The sequence below is a fragment of the Pelobates fuscus genome, chromosome 2 (assembly GCF_036172605.1).
Source record: "Pelobates fuscus isolate aPelFus1 chromosome 2, aPelFus1.pri, whole genome shotgun sequence".
NCBI lineage: Eukaryota > Metazoa > Chordata > Amphibia > Anura > Pelobatidae > Pelobates > Pelobates fuscus.
In genome coordinates this window covers 141,640,880-141,667,277 of record NC_086318.1, presented here as the reverse complement: position 1 = coordinate 141,667,277, position 26,398 = coordinate 141,640,880, and the positions used below count along the sequence as shown (strand labels likewise).

The following is a 26,398-nucleotide window of genomic DNA, read 5'->3' as shown; positions in this document are numbered from 1 at the left end:
TTTGTTTGTCCACACTTCCTTTTCGTTTTCTTTCCCACACCCGATATTGTGGTTTCTCTTGTTTGATAATATTTTACTGCTCTATTTCTCATTTATATTTTTTCTTCTTAAGCTTTCACCTTTTCTATTTTGCTCTCATTCCTTATCCTTTGTATCTTCTTCTCCTTTTGTTTCCTATTTAACCATTTCCCACATAGGATTAATAATGAAAAAAAAAATTACATAGAGAAGTCAGCGCATATAATTTGGTTACTACCGACTCTCTTCATTGTTGACAATGATTATTCACAATGCATGTCTTTTGATGATGTATAATCTCTCATTATTGTTTGTTCTTACACCCTGTAACTTCCTATACTTTATATACAATCCTTTCTTTTCTTTTGTCATCTTAATACTTTTACGTTTTCATTAAAATACTTTGCAAATAAAAAATTTATATTTTAATTACATACTCTATAATATTGTTGCAAAACTTGCTTTATCTGTTTGTAAAAAATCCCAGCAAGAATAAAATAGTAATGTTTTGCACTCAAGATTTCCTGTACCCATAAAGTATAATGTTTTGATGCCTCTCTAAAACAAGCTTTAATTACTGGTACAAAAGTCCTTTTTGGTTAGAGGGTACATGGGTGTTTTAAAACAAACAAATGTATTGAAAATAATGTAATGCCCAAATAACAACTAGTTGACACCAGTGTTTTTTTTTTCCTTCATTAAAGTTGCTCTCAAGACTCTGATGATAGTATTCAATGCACTGATGAGGAAAAAAGAGAAATTGAGAGCCATGAATCCTGCGGTATAATGCTTCCATTTAATGGTGTCTTCCAATACTGCCATCTTATAGTAGATCCAAGGGAGTATTTTATAAATTGCTACTATGACATGTGTGCCCTACGACTGGATCCACAGACACTCTGCAACAACATCCAGGCATATGCAGACGCTTGCCAGGAGGCAGGTGTTGTTGTGCTCCCCTGGAGAAATGAAACTTTCTGTCGTAAGTATAAAACCATGGCCCAGCAAGTACGTGGATACACAATAGTAAAATTGTTTTTTATCCCAAAAATATTCAACACCCCAAAGCTATACTTCAATCAAGAGTTATTTAACTGAAGATACTTTTAAGTTGTTTTGTTTAATTCATGATGCTTCAAGAAGTCTAATCTTCAAACAAAATATCTGATCACTTGAAATAAACTGACACTCTTTCATTCTAGAATAATTGGAAGAGCTATAAAGGAGTCTATAAAACACACATTTCAGCAATTTTATACATTTTTGTTGCTAGAAAAAAAAAATTTTGTTACACATACTATGCCATTTCTAACACATTTATGAATTTGCTTGCACTTTACAGCCCTGCCATGTCCAAGCAACAGTCATTACGAGCAATGTGGTACATCATGTCCAGCCACATGTTCAAACCCAGGATTCCCATCCATTTGCAATCTCCCCTGTGCTGAGGGATGTGTCTGTGACAAAGGATATGTACTTCTAGATAGGAAATGTGTTCCAGAGTCACAGTGCCAAGGGTGCTGGGATGGAGATAAACATTATCCTTTAGGCTCTGAATTCTGGACAGATGACACTTGTTCTGTGCAATGCAGTTGTCCATCAACAGGAAGTGGATTAGAGTGTCATCCAGCTTCTTGCCCAGCTGACAAATACTGTGGCATAAACAATGGAAAACCTGACTGCTATGACCTAACTTTTGGTAACTGCATCATCTATGGAGATCCACATTACACTACATTTGATAAAGAAGTTCATCACTTTATGGGAGTGTGCACCTATACACTCTCAAAACTCTGTAGTAATTCCACTTCTTCTCTGCCATATTTTAATGTGGAAGCAAAGAATGAACATCGTGGCAACCCAACAGTGTCATATGTGCAAAAAGTTATAGTAGATGTCTATGATCATCGAATAACAATTGTGAAAAATGAACCTAATCGTGTCCAGGTATAATAAAAAAAAATTATAGTAAAAAATATGCAACATACAGTTGGTTATTTTGTTATGTACTTGTAAGATAGCGTAAGGATTAAACAAAGATGATTTGTATTTGTTTTTATATATACACATTGTTCTCACCAAATTTGTAATTTTCTCTTTAGGTAAATGGTGTTTGGGCAATTCTTCCAGTCAATTTGCTAAATGGATCTTTAACAGTAACCCGAAGTGGAAGATATGTCTTGTTAGAGACTGATTTCAAACTCACAGTTGCATATGATAATGATTATACAGCGGAGGTGAATGTCCCAAGCACCTATTTCAATCAAACCTGTGGAATGTGTGGAAATCTTAATGGGGACAGAATAGATGACTTCATGATGCCTAATGGACAACAAGCACAAAACTCTAATCAACTTGGAGACAGCTGGAAAGTAGATGATGATGACCCATCGTGCACGCCAGTTCCTCCACCTCCAATTTGTCCACCCGAGCAGGAAGAGTTTTATACGAGAGATACCTACTGTGGCCTTATAACAAGTAAAGATGGTCCATTCCAGGCTTGCCATTCTGTAATCAACCCAGACAGATTCCTGAGTGGCTGTGTGTTTGACCTGTGTGTCCTTGGTGACGCTTCTCTGTGCACTGCATTGGCGACATATGCTGATGCCTGCCAACGGGCTGGAGTTAGCATTACTTGGAGAAACTCAACATTCTGCCGTGAGTGTTTTAAAATAGGGAATATATCTGAATTAAATTGATAATATCACACAAACTATTTTTATAGTACTGAAAAACATTACTTTCGGCCAACAGGACTTTGTGTTATTTCATTATTGATGCATTCAGTGTAAAATATGTATTGGTCATTCTAACATTTAACATTTCTATCTAGCCCTCGAGTGTCCTGCTAACAGTCACTATAACCCATGCTCAAGTGCCTGTCCTGCCACCTGTGTGGATCAAAATGCGTCAAACAATTGCAGCAAGCCATGCATTGAGGATTGTGAGTGTAATCTTGGCTTTGTTCTAAGTGGAAGCACCTGTGTTTCTGTCAGTGACTGTGGATGCTTTTACAATGGCAAATACTATCAGGTCAGTATTTTAAGTATTTATAGATATTGACGAGCACTCCAATCCAATAATTATTAATACAAATTTACTCTGGATAGCAGAAATATGATGCAGTGTGCACAGTGGTATCCTATCGGTTTAACCCTTTTATCACAGTAAACCCCACTATCAGCAATGTATGTTTTTCATGAGGAACCCTGTGACCAGAATTTGTATTATTTAGAAGCTTATATGTGATTTAAACTTCTGTTTCTAACATGTAAAGAAATGCTTAGATTATATAAGATTAATTTGTATAATTAGTAGTAATACTGGAGTATGCTAATAAATATTTTTCCACTTTCCTAGAAAGGAGACACGTTCTGGCAAGGAGAATGTAAAGGGCAATGTACATGTTTTGGAAACAACAATGTGACCTGCAATGACAAGCAATGTGGACCCAATGAAATATGCAAAGTTCAGGGTGGTGTTCTAGGATGCACCCAGGCAGACTTTACCATCTGTCATATTCATGGTGACCCTCACTACATCACATTTGATGGCAAACTGTACCATTTCCAAGGAGCTTGTACTTATACCACTGTGGAGACCTGTAAAAACTCATCTGTTGACTTCTCAGTCACAACGAGGAATGAGCACAGAGGAAGCTTGACCTGGACAGCTTTGAATTCAGTTGCTCTTAGAATCGGAGACCTGCACATTGTCCTGGGCAAGAACAAAATAGTTTACGTAAGTAGCAACAATCATATATTTTGAATATAGCATAACTTGAAAATAACACAAATTTAATATCTGATTCAATTTTATTATATTTTATTTATTTATGAACAATCTATGTGGTTTCAATTCACCTTTGCATAGTTTTTATTACTATAACTACAAATATGACAATTTCTAACTTGGATCTTTTTATTGTAGGTCAATGGAAGCCAGGTTACTTTGCCAGTAAATTCAATCCCTGGTATCTCAATATATTTAAGTGGTTCCTATGTTGTTCTCCAAGCTGACATTGGCCTTGAAGTAAAATTTGATGGAGACCATGAACTTTTTGTTAAAGTGCATGAGAAGTTCAAAGGGCAGCTCTGTGGTCTTTGTGGCACCTATACTGATAATATACTGGATGATTTCCTAATGCCTAATGGTTTTCTGGCCTTTAACTCAAATGAGTTTGGTAACAGCTGGCGGGTACCAGATGATGATTGGGTGTAAGTATATAAGCATAAGATGATTATTCATTTATTTGGTCACAGCAAAAACATGCAAATCATGTAATGGAGGAAGGGTTAAACAATTTAGAAAAATAAATAAATGTATATCTCAACAATAACATAAATGTCTCAGTAAACTATTAAAAGCATGACATCCTAAGTACATTATGAATATTTCATTTGCACACATATTGAATAAGAAAATGCATATAGGATAATGAGGACTTAAATACTTAATATGGGCAAACAATATACACTAAATAGAAAGTTTAACTGTAAATTAGAAGCAGACTACAAATTAGTAGATTTCTTTTCGACCAAACTGCAAGTTGACCGAATTCTGGTTGATTGAGTGTTCAGGCAAAATTCAGATTTCCATGCTGCACACCAAAATTTCAGGGTATTTTCCGACTCACCGAACATGTTCGGTTCAGTTCTTGATTTAGAGTGCCAATCCTGGCACCAGAAACAGGGTGATGGAATGGAGAATAGACCGCTTTGCTTTTTTTTTTTTACCAATACTCTGCCAACTGTGTCTCTGAAGGTAGCAGTCACTGCAAGACTCAGACAGGCAGAGCAAAACCATTACAATGAATGACATTTTTCTAAAAAAAAGGCAGAGGTGCAGCAAGATAAATTTAGTTTGAAAATAAGGGAAAATAGTAAGTAGGCAATTGATGACACATTCACCCATTCCATCCTTAAATTTGTTTAGAAAAATCCACTTTTTTTCTGCACTAGGGCACAGTTTTTTTTTTTTTTTAAACTTAAGAATGGTCACTGATGCTACAGACTGGATGTGTGGGGGGAAAGCTTTTTTTTTTGGTTGGTCAATTTCTCTTACATTTTTGGATAGGTTTGAACTTGAAATTACAACTGAGTTGTTACATAAATGTGATTTTGTTAAAAAATATATATATATCTTGCTGTACATGTAATAATGCACTGTGTACATATTTCTAAAAGGCGCTGAAATACTATTTATAAAACAAATGTATGCTTTTTCTTGTAGGTGTGAAGATGATGTGGTTGATCCTCCCCCGTGTAATCCTGCTGATGAGAAACAATATGAAGAGCAATGCAAAATCATTTTATCAGGCAATGGTCCTTTCAAAGAATGTCACTTTTACATCCTCCCTCAGATATACTTTGAGAGCTGCGTCTATGATCAATGTGCCACAGGAGGAGACCTAGAACAGTTTTGCAACGCCTTAGAGTCTTATGCTGCTGCATGTGAGGGTGCTGGTGTTAACCTTGGAGACTGGAGAAAGGGCACTGTCTGCGGTAAGTTAAATGAGTAGATAACTTGTTCTCTTTTCAATTAAGAACTTATAATAGTCACACAAATAGTTAAACCAGGCAGAGATGACTGTTGGAAATAAAACTTTGAAAGTTTGACTATGTACCAAAGATACAGTTACTAGGGTGCCAACGAGTAAGATTAATGTTAAAAGTCCAACTAATATAGAAAACGTGTGGCTCACCAGAATGCAGAAGCTGGTCACTGGTGAGCCATGCTTTTACTATACCATATGCTTTTTTTATACTGGTGCAGCACTCCTATGCTTCACGGTATCTACATTTGGAACTTATGTCATCAATGAGATTTGATTCTAGAGAGATTGGTGATGGACATTAAATGTATACGTTTATTTGATATGGATACGCGCATTCTAATGGTTATTTCGTCAGATCTGTTATTTATCCTACAACCCTACATTTATTGTACTTTTTAAGTTGTCACTTCAATTTTCTTTTAATAAGCTGCTATTTATTGTATAGTAGTTTTTTTTGTAAAGCTTTTTTTAGCTATGTAACTATTTGAATGTAACGACAGATCACAAAATACATATTTAAATGAAATGACAAAACAACCACATTATCAAAATAATGTTTAAAGCATTACTATAGACAGCAAACACTAATTAAACATGCAGATTGCGCTTTCTTTGTGTATTCTTCCATCACCCCAACTTGTGATGTACACACAGTAAACATTTATCAATAAAGGCATTTTTTAGATTGCACTCTCACATGTTCACTCACTAGAATAATTCTACTGACTGATGTAATTACAACCAACCCTCTCTTTGTTGTTATAAATGCTATTGTAGAGTGAATAACATCCACAAATTATGCTATTACTTACAGATGCAAGCACTCCTACCACAGCATCTACATCTAGAACAACCACTCCAACCACTGTCACCACAGGTAAATAGTGCAGTTATGTTTGTTATTCACGGTCACGGTAACGAGTTCAAATATGTTTTGTTAGTAGTATTAATAATCACTTGATTTAAAATCTCCCTTTCAAGTCTATTCCCATTGCTAAATATGTTATAATATATAAAGTTCTTTGTTTTCTAAACATTGATTTCCAGGTGACCCCTATAGACTAGAAGGTAAGCAACTTTCAACACTCCAGATGCCGTGTACTACATGCCCCATGATGCTTCGCCAGAATTATAGCTATAACAGCATTATGGGAGATGTAGTCCACAAAATCTGTAATGCTGAAGATTATGTTCCCCTGCCTAGTTAGTATAATATTAACAGTAGGGGCTACTAAGGAAGGGGAGAGCATTTGTAGGAACTATAACAGCTTCATTTAGATGAAGTTATTATAGTGAGTACAGTGTTCCTTTAAGCTGAAGTTATACTAAAGTTGGTATAGACAAGATATTGAAAAAGCATACATTTGAGTGACAACATTGTAAGGTAAGAGATCTACTTTAGGTAGAGAAGAAAACTGATTGTGATGATGCATGAAATCGAATTTATGCTATTCAATCAATTATTCCAGTATTTTTTCTACAATATTTTCCTTTTTCATGAATACTATGATTACTAAGGTAGAAATACAGCTACTATCAATTTGCCATTTGGTTTACCAGCATGTGATAACATTTTATTTTGCAGAATCAACTCCAATGACAACATTAACTACTTCAATCAAACCAACTACTCCCCCAACTACTCCGATCTCTATAGACGGTACATTTTTATTTTATTTGACAGTTTTAAATGTGACTGCTAATATGGTTTCAAAGATTTGATTGTTTTTTTATTGTATTATATATTCTGGAAATAGCTGATGTGAAGGAATAACCCCATCACTTTCGGCTCCTTTCCCCAGCCATTTTGGCGGGCATTTTGTCTTCCGAACTCAGGCAGCGGGACTTGGTCATCGAGTGCCTGGAACTAATTTCAGCCAGGCACTCGCGCGAACACCGGTCACCATGAACCTGCTGCCTCTTCCAGTTCTGCTACACCTACATGAACAGCGTTCGGGAGATATGGACTACCAAACACGGGGAGCATTCTACACTAATCCGCTTTCGTCTAACTTATGTGGTTTTCATACAAAACCCAACAAATGGAGAACGGCACTTGCTACAACTTCCCTAGAACTATTTTGGGCTTTGACCTCGTGGCAGACCGGTCAAAACTTCCCCGCGATGTTGATCCAAACATACCAAATGGATCTGGGGGATTTTTTGATATATTGTTTGCCCAGGTCCCAGCTATGTGACTTTTGTGGGGTTTCCATGTATTTTGGGGGTATTTGTGGGGTGATTAGAAATTGTTATAATTTCTTGTCCCTGAGAGATAATGTAATTATCAATGTGTATTCCGTTAATTATCTCTCAGGCACAGAGGATCATGGAAGGGATTTCCCTGCATTTCTGTGTGAGAAACACCATGTTTGGGCTTTTGCATAAATGGTGGTGTGTGGCCCCAGATAAACCACTCTTCTCCCAGCATTAGGCCTTGGCTCATGTGTGGGGGGTTATGCAATACCGGCGACATTACACCTTGGGATTATTTGTGTTATTTTATTGGGAAAAGGACATCCGTGGTGGTGATACTTTGGCAGACCGCCGCAGCTGGCTTAACAAACTTAATTTTCTTTTTTTTTGTGCAGGAGGTACTTGTAGTGGCTATGGAGATCCCCACTACTTCACATTTGATAACTATCCTCATACGTTCATGGGAAACTGCACATACACCCTCACAAAGCTATGTGAGCAGAACAGCACTTTGACCTATTTCAATGTGGAAGTAGTGCATGAATACAGAGGGGGGAACACCCATGTATCTTATGTCAAACAAGTAATACTGTATGTTCATAACTACACTATCAGCTTGGAAAAAAACAGAGTCGTAAAGGTAAGAGAAAATGATATAACTGAAAGCTATACAATCCTTCTCAGGACATATACTGGCCAAGCATAAGAATCATGTGTGAAATTAGACACTTAAACCAACAGAGAGTGGAGCTCATCTATGGATAAATTGTGCTTTTGCACCTAAGGTACTTCCCCATACAATTAATTGGCCACGCACATTCTTAAAGGAACACTCCACACTTTTAAACCACTTCAGCTTCCTGATGTGCTTTAGGGGTTAAATATGTCACTTTGTCACTTTATAAAACTGCAGATTTCAATATTAAAGCAGCACTTTTCTAAATTGAGAAGGTTTCACTCTTCTCAGCTGTCTATCGAACTGCCGAAAGGGTGATATTCCTGATTGCTATGTGCACAGGCACAAAGCTGGTGGCAATGATACTCATAAACAAGCTGATGATTTAATATGTCTATATGAAAAGCACTGAAAGTGCAGCACAGTGATTGCAGTGCAAGTGCCCTGCTTACAATGCTTCTATGTAAGAGCATTCTATTGGCCATGAGATCAGTACTGATTTTCGTGCCACTGGATTGCAGGTAAGTAACCCTTTATGTCACAGGAAAAAGAGGGTCAGTTCTTTAAAATAACAATGCAATATTCCAACTTTATAGATAAATGTATTTGTGTATAATGCTGATATGTTCCATTAAGCAGTCCCCCCCCAGCCACCCCACATAAGTATATATATATATATATATATATATATTGTTATATATAGACATGTTGCTATATAGAGACACATCTAAATACCTTATAAGGCAAACACCAAAATTAACATACTCACTTAACTGGACCCCTTCCAGCTTTACTCTCTTTGTCCACTGTCTGTTACCTCTCTTGGCTACTCGAAGCAGGGGCTCTGCACCAGGGTACTGTAGTAGTTAGGTTGCTTGCGTGTTCCATTAAGTAAGCATTGAATCTAAGGCTGTAACAAATTATTTTTAAAATAGCTAGAAATATAAAATTCTGATATTTAATACATTTACCATTTTAAATATAAAGAATGTCGAATTGGATATTTATTAGAATCTAATAATATTTTAAATAACACATCCTCAGATTAATGGACAGGTTCAGCTTCTTCCAGTGAACTTATCGCCAGGAGTGTCTGTTAGCTTGAGTGGTCAGTACGTTACTGCTACAGTTGGCTTTGGCCTGAGAGTAAAATATGATGGAGACCATCGGGTTGAAGTGACGCTTTCTAAGCTATATCAGGGCAAAGTATGCGGAATCTGTGCCAACTTCAACGGTGATCGCAGAGATGATAACCTCAATCCTGCTGGGCAAAAAGAGGATGATTCTATCAGCTATGGTAACAGCTGGCAAGTGCCTGGTGGTGCTAGGTAGGTGAATTATAAAGCTCTCATATCTAGTCTTTCTAATGATATACATTAAAGGAACAAACCAAGCATCATAGCAATTATTCTTGTTGGATTGGGTATGGTACATGGAGCATCCTTTTCTGGCCTACTTTCATCATATTCCTTATAACTGCAGCAATTGTCTGAAATGATTGCAATTGTGCTTACTGGTGAGGTTCAAATGTGTTGGGCACTAGACACTGGCTCTGCTTTTTGGTGAGGTTCAAATGTGTTGGGCACTAGACACTGGCACTGGCTTTTTTTTTTTTACTGTGTCGGCATGTACTTGACCCCTGACTAACTTAATTTACGGCCCTATTCAACACCATAAACTTTCAGATAACACATTTTTAGTAATCAACATCACTTTAAAAGCAGCACGATCTACCCTTTGATGCTTTAATGAATGACAACACTGGAGGACAGGATAATATGCAGGACTGTCTTTTAGAACATCTAAGATAAAGCATGTCAAAGGCAAAGATAATGTCAGAAATCTTTTTGGGTTGGAGCAGACAAAATATCTCTGAGAGTTCTATATCCAGAAAATGGGATGGGAGTGAGAAACATGGAAACATAGAATGTGACAGCAGAAAAGAACCATTTGGCCCATCTAGATTGCCCAACTTTCTAAATACTTTCATTAGTCCCTGGCCTTATCTTATAGTTAGGATAGCCTTATGCCTATCTCACGCATCCTTAAACTCCTTCACTGTGTTAACCTCTACCACTTCAGCTGAAAGACTATTCCATGCATCCACTACCCGCTCAGTAAAGTAATACTTCCTGATATTATTTTTAAACCTCTGATTTAAGACTATGTCCCCTTGTTGTGGTAGTTTTTCTTCTTTTAAATATAGTCTCCTCCTTTACTGTGTTGCTACCCTTTATGTATTTAAATGTTTCTATCATATTACCCCCTGTCTCGTCTTTCCTCCAAGCTACACATGTTAAATTCCTTAAGGCGCAGTAGAAGGGGAGTCAAAGGGACACTATAGTGTTCGGAACGCAGCTTTGTATTCCTAACATTATAGTGTTAATTTAAACAATTAAGCTGCATATTCTATAAATCTCAGAATCCATTCATTCATAATTATGTGTGCCATTAAAACCACGATGGACCATTAGAGACTGATCTTCAGTCACTTCCTAGTCTCTATAGAAATCATGAATTTCCAGTACGTAAGGGGCTTTAAAAACATTGTATATTTTACAAAATTAGGTATCTCCACGATATGGAAGAGATGACAGTGAAACTCTGTGGCTCTCTTCCTGTCCATAACAAGGTCTTCCACCCTTACGTGCAACATATCGCTGCAATGGCCTCCTCTTAGAGATATTCTCCTAAACTTGTCTTATTACTGGTCAGGAATTGAATAATCTAGTTGACTGCCATCCCTATTCCTATTATTGTTTTGTTTTTTTGTTTGTCCACTCTTTCTTTTTGTTTTCTTTCCCACACCCCATATTGTGGTTTCTCTTGTTTGATAATATTTCACTGCTCTATTTCTCTTTTATATTTTTTCTTCTTAAGCCTTCACCTTTTCTATTTTGCTCTCATTCCTCATCCTTTGTATCTTCTTCTCCCTTTGTCTCTTATTTAACCATTTCCCACATAGGATTAATAATGAAAAAAAAATTACATAGAGAAGTCAGCGCATATAATTTGGTTACTACCAACTCTCTTCATTGTTGACAATGATTATTCACAATGCATGTCTTTTGATGATGTATAATCTCTCATTATTGTTTGTTCATACACCCTGTAACTTCCTATACTTTATATACAATCCATTATTTTTTTTGTCATCTTAATACTTTTACGTTTTCATTAAAATACTTTGCAAATAAAAAAAATTATATTTTAATTACATACTCTATAATATTGTTGCAAAACTTGCTTTATCTGTTTGTAAAAAATCCCAGCAAGAATAAAATAGTAATGTTTTGCACTCAAGATTTCCTATACCCATAAAGCATAATGTTTTGATGCCTCTCCAAAACAAGCTTTAATTACTGGTACAAAAGTCACAGCGCCCCCCCCCCCCCCCCCCCGTCATCCATGTATGCTCTAATGTTTGTGTTGTCTGTGTATGTGATAGTAGGTGTGATGACTGTGTGTGATATGTATGCTATGTGTGATATTTGTAATGGGTGTATTAACAGTGTGTGATATGCGTGTATTGGTTGTATGTGACACACACACACACACAGAGTCAGACGGCCATACACACACACACACACACAGGAAGACATCCACACACACACACAGGCAGACAGTCATATACACACACACAGACACACAAAGGCAGACAGTCTCACAAACACACACAGACACACACAGCCAGACAGTCAGTCATACACACAGACACAGACAGTAATACACACAGACACACACAGAGGCAGACAGTAATACACACAGACACACACAGTCATACACACAGAGGCAGACAGTCATACACACTACACACAGACACACATACACACAGTCATACACACAGACACACACACACAGACAGTAATACACACACACAGGCAGACAGTCATACACACACACACAGACAGTAATACACACACACAGGCAGACAGTCATACACACAGACACACAGAGGCAGACAGTCATACACACAGACAGTAATACACACAGGCAGAGAGTCATACACACACACACAGACAGTAATACACACAGACACACAGAGGCAGACAGTCATACACACAGACAGTAATACACACAGGCAGAGAGTCATACACACACACACAGACAGTAATACACACAGACACACAGAGGCAGACAGTCATACACACACAGACAATAATACACACAGGCAGAGAGTCACACTCACCTGACAATCCCACAGTTACCTGTGGAGTTCATTGTGGAGGCAGTGCAGCTCCTGGTGACTGTTTGGTAGGGAAGCAGGGACTCCTTCCTGCTTCCCCTGCAGCAGTTTTCCGGCGCTTTTAGCTCCGCCCCGCCGCACGGTAAGCTCCGCCCCCGCTGCAAATTAAAAAAATAAAAAAAATAAATAAACATTTTTTTTTTTTTTTTTTAAATCCCTGTGCGCACGGCGCCCCCTGCTCCATGGCGCCCTGTGCGGCCGCACAGCTCGCACACCCCAAGGCCGGCCCTGGTTAGAGGGTACATGGGTGTTGCTTTATCTGTTTGTAAAAAATCCCAGCAAGAATAAAATAGTAATGTTTTGCACTCAAGATTTCCTGTACCCATAAAGCATAATGTTTTGATGCCTCTCTAAAACAAGCTTTAATTACTGGTACAAAAGTCCTTTTTGGTTAGAGGGTACATGGGTGTTTTAAAACAAACAAATGTATTGAAAATAATGTAATGCCCAAATAACAACTAGTTGACACCAGTGTTTTTTTTTTCCTTCATTAAAGTTGCTCTCAAGACTCTGATGATAGTATTCAATGCACTGATGAGGAAAAAAGAGAAATTGAGAGCCATGAATCCTGCGGTATAATGCTTCCATTTAATGGTGTCTTCCAATACTGCCATCTTATAGTAGATCCAAGGGAGTATTTTATAAATTGCTACTACGACATGTGTGCCCTACGACTGGATCCACAGACACTCTGCAACAACATCCAGGCATATGCAGACGCTTGCCAGGAGGCAGGTGTTGTTGTGCTCCCCTGGAGAAATGAAACTTTCTGTCGTAAGTATAAAACCATGGCCTAGCAAGTACTTGGATATACAATAGTAAAATTGTTTTTTATTCCAAAAATATTCAACACCCCAAAGCTATACTTCAATCAAGAGTTATTTAACTGAAGATATTTTTAAGTTGTTTTGTTTAATTCATGATGCTTCAAGAAGTCTAATCTTCAAACAAAATATCTGATCACTTGAAATAAACTGACACTCTTTCATTCTAGAATAATTGGGAGAGCTATAAAGGAGTCTATAAAACACAAATTTCAGCAATTTTATACATTTTTGTTGCTAGAAAAAAATGTTTTTGTTACACATACTATGCTATTTCTAACACATTTATGAATTTGCTTGCACTTTACAGCCCTGCCATGTCCAAGCAACAGTCATTACGAGCAATGTGGTACATCATGTCCAGCCACATGTTCAAACCCAGGATTCCCATCCATTTGCAATCTCCCCTGCGCTGAGGGATGTGTCTGTGACAAAGGATATGTACTTCTAGATAGGAAATGTGTTCCAGATTCACAGTGCCAAGGGTGCTGGGATGGAGATAAACATTATCCTTTAGGCTCTGAATTCTGGACAGATGACACTTGTTCTGTGCAATGCAGTTGTCCATCAACAGGAAGTGGATTAGAGTGTCATCCAGCTTCTTGCCCAGCTGACAAATACTGTGGCATAAACAATGGAAAACCTGACTGCTATGACCTAACTTTTGGTAACTGCATCATCTATGGAGATCCTCATTACACTACATTTGATAAAGAAGTTCATCACTTTATGGGAGTGTGCACCTATACACTCTCAAAACTCTGTAGTAATTCCACTTCTTCTCTGCCATATTTTAATGTGGAAGCAAAGAATGAACATCGTGGCAACCCAACAGTGTCATATGTGCAAAAAGTTATAGTAGATGTCTATGATCATCGAATAACAATTGTGAAAAATGAACCTAATCGTGTCCAGGTATAATAAAAAAAAATTATAGTAAAAAATATGCAACATACAGTTGGGTATTTTGTTATGTACTTGTAAGATAGCGTAAGGATTAAACAAAGATGATTTGTATTTGTTTTTATATATACACATTGTTCTCACCAAATTTTTAATTTTCTCTTTAGGTAAATGGTGTTTGGGCAATTCTTCCAGTCAATTTGCTAAATGGATCTTTAACAGTAACCCGAAGTGGAAGATATGTCTTGTTAGAGACTGATTTCAAACTCACAGTTGCATATGATAATGATTATACAGCGGAGGTGAATGTCCCAAGCACCTATTTCAATCAAACCTGTGGAATGTGTGGAAACCTTAATGGGGACAGAATAGATGACTTCATGATGCCTAATGGACAACAAGCACAAAACTCTAATCAACTTGGAGACAGCTGGAAAGTAGATGATGATGACCCATCGTGCACGCCAGTTCCTACACCTCCAATTTGTCCACCCGAGCAGGAAGAGTTTTATACGAGAGATACCTACTGTGGCCTTATAACAAGTAAAGAAGGTCCATTCCAGACTTGCCATTCTGTAATCAACCCAGACAGATTCCTGAGTGGCTGTGTGTTTGACCTGTGTGTCCTTGGTGATGCTGCTCTGTGCACTGCATTGGCGGCATATGCTGATGCCTGCCAACGGGCTGGAGTTAGCATTACTTGGAGAAACTCAACATTCTGCCGTGAGTGTTTTAAAATAGGGAATATATCTGAATTAAATTGATAATATCACACAAACTATTTTTATAGTACTGAAAAACATTACTTTCGTCCAACAGGACTTTGTGTTATTTCATTATTGATGCATTCAGTGTAAAATATGTATTGGTCATTCTAACATTTAACATTTCTATCTAGCCCTCGAGTGTCCTGCTAACAGTCACTATAACCCATGCTCAAGTGCCTGTCCTGCCACCTGTGTGGATCAAAATGCGTCAAACAATTGCAGCAAGCCATGTATTGAGGATTGTGAGTGTAATCTTGGCTTTGTTCTAAGTGGAAGCACCTGTGTTTCTGTCAGTGACTGTGGATGCTTTTACAATGGCAAATACTATCAGGTCAGTATTTTAAGTATTTATAGATATTGACGAGCACTCCAATCCAATAATTATTAATACAAATTTACTCTGGATAGCAGAAATATGATGCAGTGTGCACAGTGGTATCCTATCGGTTTAACCCTTTTATCACAGTAAACACCACTATCAGCAATGTATGTTTTTCATGAGGAACCCTGTGACCAGAATGTGTATTATTTAGAAGCTTATATGCGATTTAAACTTCTGTTTCTAACATGTAAAGAAATGCTTAGATTATATAAGATTAATTTGTATAATTAGTAGTAATACTGGAGTATGCTAATAAATATTTTTCCACTTTCCTAGAAAGGAGACACGTTCTGGCAAGGAGAATGTGATGGGCAATGTACATGTTTTGGAAACAACAATGTGACCTGCAATGACAAGCAATGTGGACCCAATGAAATATGCAAAGTTCAGGGTGGTGTTCTAGGATGCACCCAGGCAGACTTTACCATCTGTCATATTCATGGTGACCCTCACTACATCACATTTGATGGCAAACTGTACCATTTCCAAGGAGCTTGTACTTATACCACTGTGGAGACCTGTAAAAACTCATCTGTTGACTTCTCAGTCACAACGAGGAATGAGCACAGAGGAAGCTTGACCTGGACAGCTTTGAATTCAGTTGCTCTTAGAATCGGAGACCTGCACATTGTCCTGGGCAAGAACAAAATAGTTTACGTAAGTAGCAACAACCATATATTTTGAATATAGCATAACTTGAAAATAACACAAATTTAATATCTGATTCAATGTAATAATATTTTATTTATTTATGGTGAAGGTTTCAATTCACCTTTCCATAGTTTTTATTACTATAACTACAAATATGACAATTTCTGACTTAGATCTTTTTATTGTAGGTCAATGGAAGCCAGGTTACTTTGCCAGTAAATTCAATCCCTGGTATCTCGATATATTTAAGTGGTTCCTATGTTGTTCTCCAAGCTGACATTGGCCTTGAAGTAAAATTTGATGGAGACCATGAACTTTTTGTTAAAGTGCATGAGAAGTTCAAAGGGCAGCTCTGTGGTCTTTGTGGCACCTATACTGATAATATACTGGATGATTTCCTAATGCCTAATGGTTTTCTGGCCTTTAACTCAAATGAGTTTGGTAACAGCTGGCGGGTACCAGATGATGATTGGGTGTAAGTATATAAGCATAAGATGACTATTCATTAATTTGGTCACAGCACAGACATACAAATCATGTAATGGAGGAAAGGTTAAACAATTTAGAAAAATAAATAAATGTATATCTCAACAATAACATAAATGTCTCAGTAAACTATTAAAAGCACGACATCCTAAGTACATTATGAATATTTCATTTGCACACATATTGAATAAGAAAAATGCATATAGGATAATGTGGACTTAAATACTTAATATGGGCAAACAATATACTAAATAGAAAGTTTAACTGTAAATTAGAAGCAGACTACAAATTTGTAGATTTCTTTTAGACCAAACTGCAAGTTGACCGAATTCTGGTTGATTGAGTGTTCAGACAAAATTCAGATTTCCATGCTGCACACCAAAATTTCAGGGTATTTTCCGACTCACCGAGCATGTTCGGTTCAGTTCTTGATTTATAGTGCCATTCCTGGCACCAGAAACAGGGTGATGGAATGGAGAATAGACCGCTTTGCTTTTTTTTTTTTTATCAATACTCTGCCATCTGTGTCTCTGAAGGTAGCAGTCACTGCAAGACTCAGACAGGCAGAGCAAAACCATTACAATGAATGACGTTTAAAAAAAAAGGCAGAGGTGCAGCAAGATAAATTTAGTTTGAAAATAAGGGAAAATAGCAAATGGGCAATTGATGACACACTCACCCATTCCATCCTTAAATTTGTTTAGAAAAATCCACTTTTTTTCTGCACTAGGGCACAATTTTTTTTTTTTTTTTTAAACTGAAGAATGGTCACTGATGCTACAGACTGGATGTGTGGGGGGAAAGCTTTGTTTTTTGGTTGGTCAATTTATCTTACATTTTTGGATAGGTTTGAACTTGAAATTACAACTATTGAGTTGTTACATAAATGTGATTTTGTTAAAAAAAAAAAAAAAATATATATATATATATATATATATCTTTCTGTACATGTAATGATGTACTGTGTACATATTTCTAAAAGGCGCTGAAATACTATTTATAAAACACATGTATGCTTTTTCTTGTAGGTGTGAAGATGATGTGGTTGATCCTCCCCCGTGTAATCCTGCTGATGAGAAACAATATGAAGAGCAATGCAAAATCATTTTATCAGGCAATGGTCCTTTCAAGGAATGTCACTTTTACATCCTCCCTCAGATATACTTTGAGAGCTGTGTCTATGATCAATGTGCCACAGGAGGAGACCTAGAACAGCTCTGCAACGCCTTAGAGTCTTATGCTGCTGCATGTGAGGGTGCTGGTGTTAACCTTGGAGACTGGAGAAAGGGCACTGTCTGCGGTAAGTTAAATGAGTAGATAGCTTGTTCTCTTTTCTATTAAGAACTTATAATAGTCACACAAATAGTTAAACCAGGCAGAGATGACTGTTGGAAATAAAACATTTAAAGTTTGACTATGTACCAAAGATACAGTTACTAGGGTGCCAACCAGTAAGATTACTGTTAAAAGTCCAACTAATATAGAAAACGTGTGGCTCACCAGAATGCAGAAGCTGGTCACTGGTGAGCCATGCTTTTACTATACCATATGCTTTTTTTATACTGGTGCAGCACTCCTATGCTTCAGGGTATCTACATTTGGAACTTATGTCATCAATGAGCTTTGATTCTAGAGAGATTGGTGATGGACATTAAATGTATACTTTTATTTGATATGGATACGCGCATTCTAATGGGTATTTCGGCAGATCTGTTATTTATCCTACAACCCTACATTTATTGTACTTTTTAAGTTGTCACTTCAATTTTTTTTTAATAAGCTGCTATTTATTGTATAGTAGTTTTTTTTGTAAAGCTTTTTTTAGCTATGTAACTATTTGAATGTAACGACAGATCACAAAATGCATATTTAAATGAAATGACAAAACAACCACATTATCAAAATAATGTTTAAAGCATTACTATAGACAGCAAACACTAATTAAACATGCAGGTTGTGCTTTCTTTGTGTATTCTTCCATCACCCCAACTTGTGATGTACACACAGTAAACATTTATCAATAAAGGCATTTTTTAGATTGCACTCTCACATGTTCACTCACTAGAATAATTCTACTGACTGATGTAATTACAACCAACCCTCTCTTTGTTGTTATAAATGCTATTGTAGAGTGAATAACATCCACAAATTATGCTATTACTTACAGATGCAAGCACTCCTACCACAGCATCTACATCTAGAACAACCACTCCAACCACTGTCACCACAGGTAAATAGTGCAGTTATGTTTGTTATTCACGGTCACGGTAACGAGTTCAAATATGTTTTGTTAGTAGTATTAATAATCACTTGATTTAAAATCTCCCTTTCAAGTCTATTCCCATTGCTAAATATGTTATAATATATAAAGTTCTTTGTTTTCTAAACATTGATTTCCAGGTGACCCCTATATACTAGAAGGTAAGCAACTTTCAACACTCCAGATGCCGTGTACTACATGCCCCATGATGCTTCGCCAGAATTATAGCTATAACAGCATTATGGGAGATGTAGTCCACAAAATCTGTAATGCTGAAGATTATGTTCCCCTGCCTAGTTAGTATAATATTAACAGTAGGGGCTACTAAGGAAGGGGAGAGCATTTGTAGGAACTATAACAGCTTCATTTAGATGAAGTTATTATAGTGAGTACAGTGTTCCTTTAAGCTGAAGTTATACTAAAGTTGGTATAGACAAGATATTGAAAAAGCATACATTTGAGTGACAACATTGTAAGGTAAGAGGTCTACTTTAGGTAGAGAAGAAAACTGATTGTGATGATGCATGAAATCGAATTTATGCTATTCAATCAATTATTCCAGTATTTTTTCTACAATATTTTCCTTTTTCATGAATACTATGATTACTAAGGTAGAAATACAGCTACTATCAATTTGCCATTTGGTTTACCAGTATGTGATAACATTTTATTTTGCAGAATCAACTCCAATGACAACATTAACTACTTCAATCAAACCAACTACTCCCCCAACTACTCCGATCTCTATAGACGGTACATTTTTATTTTATTTGACAGTTTTAAATGTGACTGCTAATATGGTTTCAAAGATTTGATTGTTTTTTTATTGTATTATATATTCTGGAAATAGCTGATGTGAAGGAATAACCCCATCACTTTCGGCTCCTTTCCCCAGCCATTTTGGCGGGCATTTTGTCTTCCGAACTCAGGCAGCGGGACTTGGTCATCGAGTGCCTGGAACTAATTTCAGCCAGGCACTCGCGCGAACACCGGTCACCATGAACCTGCTGCCTCTTCCAGTTCTGCTACACCTACATGAACAGCGTTCGGGAGATATGGACTACCAAACACGGGGAGCATTCTACACTAATCCGCTTTCGTCTAACTTATGTGGTTTTCATACAAAACCCAACAAATGGAGAACGGCACTTGCTACAACTTCCCTGGAACTATTTTGGGCTTTGACCTCGTGGCAGACCGGTCAAAACTTCCCCGCGATGTTGATCCAAACATACCAAATGGATCTGGGGGATTTTTTGATATATTGTTTGCCCAGGTCCCAGCTATGTGACTTTTGTGGGGTTTCCATGTATTTTGGGGGTATTTGTGGGGTGATTAGAAATTGTTATAATTTCTTGTCCCTGAGAGATAATGTAATTATCAATGTGTATTCCGTTAATTATCTCTCAGGCACAGAGGATCATGGAAGGGATTTCCCTGCATTTCTGTGTGAGAAACACCATGTTTGGGCTTTTGCATAAATGGTGGTGTGTGGCCCCAGATAAACCACTCTTCTCCCAGCATTAGGCCTTGGCTCATGTGTGGGGGGTTATGCAATACCGGCGACATTACACCTTGGCATTATTTGTGTTATTTTATTGGGAAAAGGACATCCGTGGTGGTGATACTTTGGCAGACCGCCGCAGCTGGCTTAACAAACTTAATTTTCTTTTTTTTTGTGCAGGAGGTACTTGTAGTGGCTATGGAGATCCCCACTACTTCACATTTGATAACTATCCTCATACGTTCATGGGAAACTGCACATACACCCTCACAAAGCTATGTGAGCAGAACAGCACTTTGACCTATTTCAATGTGGAAGTAGTGCATGAATACAGAGGGGGGAACACCCATGTATCTTATGTCAAACAAGTAATACTGTATGTTCATAACTACACTATCAGCTTGGAAAAAAACAGAGTCGTAAAGGTAAGAGAAAATGATATAACTGAAAGCTATACAATCCTTCTCAGGACATATACTGGCCAAGCATAAGAATGTGTGAGTCATGTGTGAAATTAGACACTTAAACCAACAGAGAGTGGAGCTCATCTATGGATAAATTGTGCTTTTGCACCTAAGGTACTTCCCCATACAATTAATTGGCCACGCACATTCTTAAAGGAACACTCCACACTTTTAAACCACTTCAGCTTCCTGATGTGCTTTAGGGGTTAAATATGTCACTTTGTCACTTTATAAAACTGCAGATTTCAATATTAAAGCAGCACTTTTCTAAATTGAGAAGGTTTCACTCTTCTCAGCTGTCTATCGAACTGCCGAAAGGGTGATATTCCTGATTGCTATGTGCACAGGCACAAAGCTGGTGGCAATGATACTCATAAACAAGCTGATGATTTAATATGTCTATATGAAAAGCACTGAAAGTGCAGCACAGTGATTGCAGTGCAAGTGCCCTGCTTACAATGCTTCTATGTAAGAGCATTCTATTGGCCATGAGATCAGTACTGATTTTCGTGCCACTGGATTGCAGGTAAGTAACCCTTTATGTCACAGGAAAAAGAGGGTCAGTTCTTTAAAATAACAATGCAATATTCCAACTTTATAGATAAATGTATTTGTGTATAATGCTGATATGTTCCATTAAGCAGTCCCCCCCCAGCCACCCCACATAAGTATATATATATATATATATATTGTTATTTATAGACATGTTGCTATATAGAGACACATCTAAATACCTTATAAGGCAAACACCAAAATTAACATACTCACTCAACTGGAACTCATCCAGCTTTACTCTCTTTGTCCACTGTCTGTTACCTCTCTTGGCTACTCGAAGCAGGGGCTCTGCACCAGGGTACTGTAGTAGTTAGGTTGCTTGCGTGTTCCATTAAGTAAGCATTGAATCTAAGGCTGTAACAAATTATTTTTAAAATAGCTAGAAATATAAAATTCTGATATTTAATACATTTACCATTTTAAATATAAAGAATGTAGAATTGGATATTTATTAGAATCTAATAATATTTTAAATAACACATCCTCAGATAAATGGACAGGTTCAGATTCTTCCAGTGAACTTATCGCCAGGAGTGTCTGTTAGCTTGAGTGGTCAGTACGTTACTGCTACAGTTGGCTTTGGCCTGAGAGTAAAATATGATGGAGACCATCGGGTTGAAGTGACACTTTCTAAGCTATATCAGGGCAAAGTATGCGGAATCTGTGCCAACTTCAACGGTGATCGCAGAGATGATAACCTCAATCCTGCTGGGCAAAAAGAGGATGATTCTATCAGCTATGGTAACAGCTGGCAAGTGCCTGGTGGTGCTAGGTAGGTGAATTATAAAGCTCTCATATCTAGTCTTTCTAATGATATACATTAAAGGAACAAACCAAGCATCATAGCAATTATTCTTGTTGGATTGGGTATGGTACATGGAGCATCCTTTTCTGTCCTACTTTCATCATATTCCTTATAACTGCAGAAATTGTCTGAAATGATTGCAATTGTATACTGTATACCTACACAGTGCTTACTGGTGAGGTTCAAATATGTTGGGCACTAGACACTGGCTCTGAATCTTGCGTTTTTTTTTTTTTTTTACTGTGTCTGCATGTACTAGACCCCTGACTAACTTAATTTACGGCCCTATTCAACACCATAAACTTTCAGATAACACATTTTTAGTAATCAACATCACTTTAAAAGCAGCACGATCTACCCTTTGATGCTTTAATGAATGACAACACTGGAGGACAGGATAATATGCAGGACTGTCTTTTAGAACATCTAAGATAAAGCATGTCAAAGGCAAAGATAATGTCAGAAATCTTTTTGGGTTGGAGCACACAAAATATCTCTGAGAGTTCTATATCCAGAAAATGGGATGGGAGTGAGAAACATGGAAACATAGAATGTGACAGCAGAAAAGAACCATTTGACCCATCTAGATTGCCCAACTTTCTAAATACTTTCATTAGTCCCTGGCCTTATCTTATAGTTAGGATAGCCTTATGCCTATCTCACGCATCCTTAAACTCCTTCACTGTGTTAACCTCTACCACTTCAGCTGAAAGACTATTCCATGCATCCACTACCCGCTCAGTAAAGTAATACTTCCTGATATTATTTTTAAACCTCTGATTTAAGACTATGTCCCCTTGTTGTGGTAGTTTTTCTTCTTTTAAATATAGTCTCCTCCTTTAATGTGTTGCTACCCTTTATGTATTTAAATGTTTCTATCATATTACCCCCTGTCTCGTCTTTCCTCCAAGCTACACATGTCAAATTCCTTAAGGCGCAGTAGAAGGGGAGTCAAAGGGACACTATAGTGTTCGGAACGCAGCTTTGTATTCCTAACATTATAGTGTTAATTTAAACAATTAAGCTGCATATTCTATAAATCTCAGAATCCATGCATTCATAATTATGTGTGCCATTAAAACCACGATGGACCATTAGAGACTGATCTTCAGTCACTTCCTAGTCTCTATAGAAATCATAAATTTCCAGTACGTAAGGGGCTTTAAAAACATTGTATATTTTACAAAATTAGGTATCTCCACGATATGGAAGAGATGACAGTGAAACTCTATGGCTCTCTTCCTGTCCATAACAAGGTCTTCCACCCTTACGTGCAACATATCGCTGCAATGGCCTCCTCTTAGAGATATCCCCCTAAGTCCTAACCTTGTCTTATTACTGGTCAGGAATTGAATAATCTAGTTGACTGCCATCCCTATTCCTATTATTGTTTTGTTTTTTTGTTTGTCCACTCTTCCTTTTTGTTTTCTTTCCCACACCCCATATTGTGGTTTCTCTTATTTGATAATATTTTACTGCTCTATTTCTCTTTTATATTTTTTCTTCTTAAGCCTTCACCTTTTCTATTTTGCTCTCATTCCTATCTTCTTCTCACTTTGTCTCTTATTTAACCATTTCCCACATAGGATTAATAATGAAAAAAAAATTACATAGAGAAGTCAGCGCATATAATTTGGTTACTACAGACTATCTTCATATGATTATTCACAATGTACCTCTTTTGTTGATGTATAATCTCTCATTATTGTTTGTTCATACACCCTGTAACTTCCTATACTTTATATACAATCCATTATTTTTTTGTCATCTTAATACTTTTACGTTTTCATTAAAATACTTTGCAAATAAAAAAAATTATATTTTAATTACATACTCTATAATATTGTTGCAAAACTTGCTTTATCTGTTTGTAAAAAATCCCAGCAAGAATAAAATAGTAATGTTTTGCACTCAAGATTTCCTATACCCATAAAGCATAATGTTTTGATGCCTCTCAAAAACAAGCTTTAATTACTGGTACAACAGTCCTTTTTGGTTACAGGGTTCATGGGTGTTTTAAAACAAAAAAATGTATTGAAAATAATGTAATGCCCAAAAAACAACTACTTGACACCAGTGTTTTTTTTTTCCTTCATTAAAGTTGCTCTCAAGACTCTGATGATAGTATGCAATGCACTGATGAGGAAAAAAGAGAAATTGAGAGCCATGAATCCTGCGGTATAATGCTTCCATTCAATGGTGTCTTCCAATACTGCCATCTTATAGTAGATCCAAGGGAGTATTTTATAAATTGCTACTACGACATGTGTGCCCTACGACTGGATCCACAGACACTCTGCAACAACATCCAGGCATATGCAGACGCTTGCCAGGAGGCAGGTGTTGTTGTGCTCCCCTGGAGAAATGAAACTTTCTGTCGTAAGTATAAAACCATGGCCTTGCAAGTACTTGGATATACAATAGTAAAATTGTTTTTTATCCCAAAAATATTCAACACCCCAAAGCTATACTTCAATCAAGAGTTATTTAACTGAAGATATTTTTAAGTTGTTTTGTTTAATTCATGATGCTTCAAGAAGTCTAATCTTCAAACAAAATATCTGATCACTTGAAATAAACTGACACTCTTTCATTCTAGAATAATTGGAAGAGCTATAAAGGAGTCTATAAAACACAAATTTCAGCAATTTTATACATTTTTGTTGCTAGAAAAAAATGTTTTTGTTACACATACTATGCTATTTCTAACACATTTATGAATTTGCTTGCACTTTACAGCCCTGCCATGTCCAAGCAACAGTCATTACGAGCAATGTGGTACATCATGTCCAGCCACATGTTCAAACCCAGGATTCCCATCCATTTGCAATCTCCCCTGTGCTGAGGGATGTGTCTGTGACAAAGGATATGTACTTCTAGATAGGAAATGTGTTCCAGATTCACAGTGCCAAGGGTGCTGGGATGGAGATAAACATTATCCTTTAGGCTCTGAATTCTGGACAGATGACACTTGTTCTGTGCAATGCAGTTGTCCATCAACAGGAAGTGGATTAGAGTGTCATCCAGCTTCTTGCCCAGCTGACAAATACTGTGGCATAAACAATGGAAAACCTGACTGCTATGACCTAACTTTTGGTAACTGCATCATCTATGGAGATCCACATTACACTACATTTGATAAAGAAGTTCATCACTTTATGGGAGTGTGCACCTATACACTCTCAAAACTCTGTAGTAATTCCACTTCTTCTCTGCCATATTTTAATGTGGAAGCAAAGAATGAACATCGTGGCAACCCAACAGTGTCATATGTGCAAAAAGTTATAGTAGATGTCTATGATCATCGAATAACAATTGTGAAAAATGAACCTAATCGTGTCCAGGTATAATAAAAAAATTTATAGTAAAAAATATGCAACATACAGTTGGGTATTTTGTTATGTACTTGTAAGATAGCGTAAGGATTAAACAAAGGTGATTTGTATTTGTTTTTATATATACACATTGTTCTCACCAAATTTTTAATTTTCTCTTTAGGTAAATGGTGTTTGGGCAATTCTTCCAGTCAATTTGCTAAATGGATCTTTAACAGTAACCCGAAGTGGAAGATATGTCTTGTTAGAGACTGATTTCAAACTCACAGTTGCATATGATAATGATTATACAGCGGAGGTGAATGTCCCAAGCACCTATTTCAATCAAACCTGTGGAATGTGTGGAAACCTTAATGGGGACAGAATAGATGACTTCATGATGCCTAATGGACAACAAGCACAAAACTCTAATCAACTTGGAGACAGCTGGAAAGTAGATGATGATGACCCATCGTGCACGCCAGTTCCTCCACCTCCAATTTGTCCACCCGAGCAGGAAGAGTTTTATACGAGAGATACCTACTGTGGCCTTATAACAAGTAAAGATGGTCCATTCCAGGCTTGCCATTCTGTAATCAACCGAGACAGATTCCTGAGTGGCTGTGTGTTTGACCTGTGTGTCCTTGGTGATGCTGCTCTGTGCACTGCATTAGCGACATATGCTGATGCCTGCCAACGGGCTGGAATTAGCATTACTTGGAGAAACTCAACATTCTGCCGTGAGTGTTTTAAAATAGGGAATATATCTGAATTAAATTGATAATATCAC

The 26,398-nt window shown here is 37.1% G+C and overlaps 1 protein-coding gene across 1 annotated transcript in view; it reads left to right on the top strand.

Annotated features, from left to right (window-relative positions):
* Positions 1-22,179: 22,179 nt before the first annotated feature.
* LOC134586218 (IgGFc-binding protein-like) overlaps positions 22,180-26,398 on the top strand; it is a 34,853-nt gene continuing 30,634 nt past the window's right edge. Inside the window, exons 1-3 of the mRNA XM_063441713.1 lie at positions 22,180-22,261; positions 25,034-25,638; positions 25,793-26,348. Coding sequence (XP_063297783.1) covers positions 22,180-22,261; positions 25,034-25,638; positions 25,793-26,348 — 1,243 coding nt within the window. The remainder of the gene's footprint in view (positions 22,262-25,033; positions 25,639-25,792; positions 26,349-26,398) is intronic.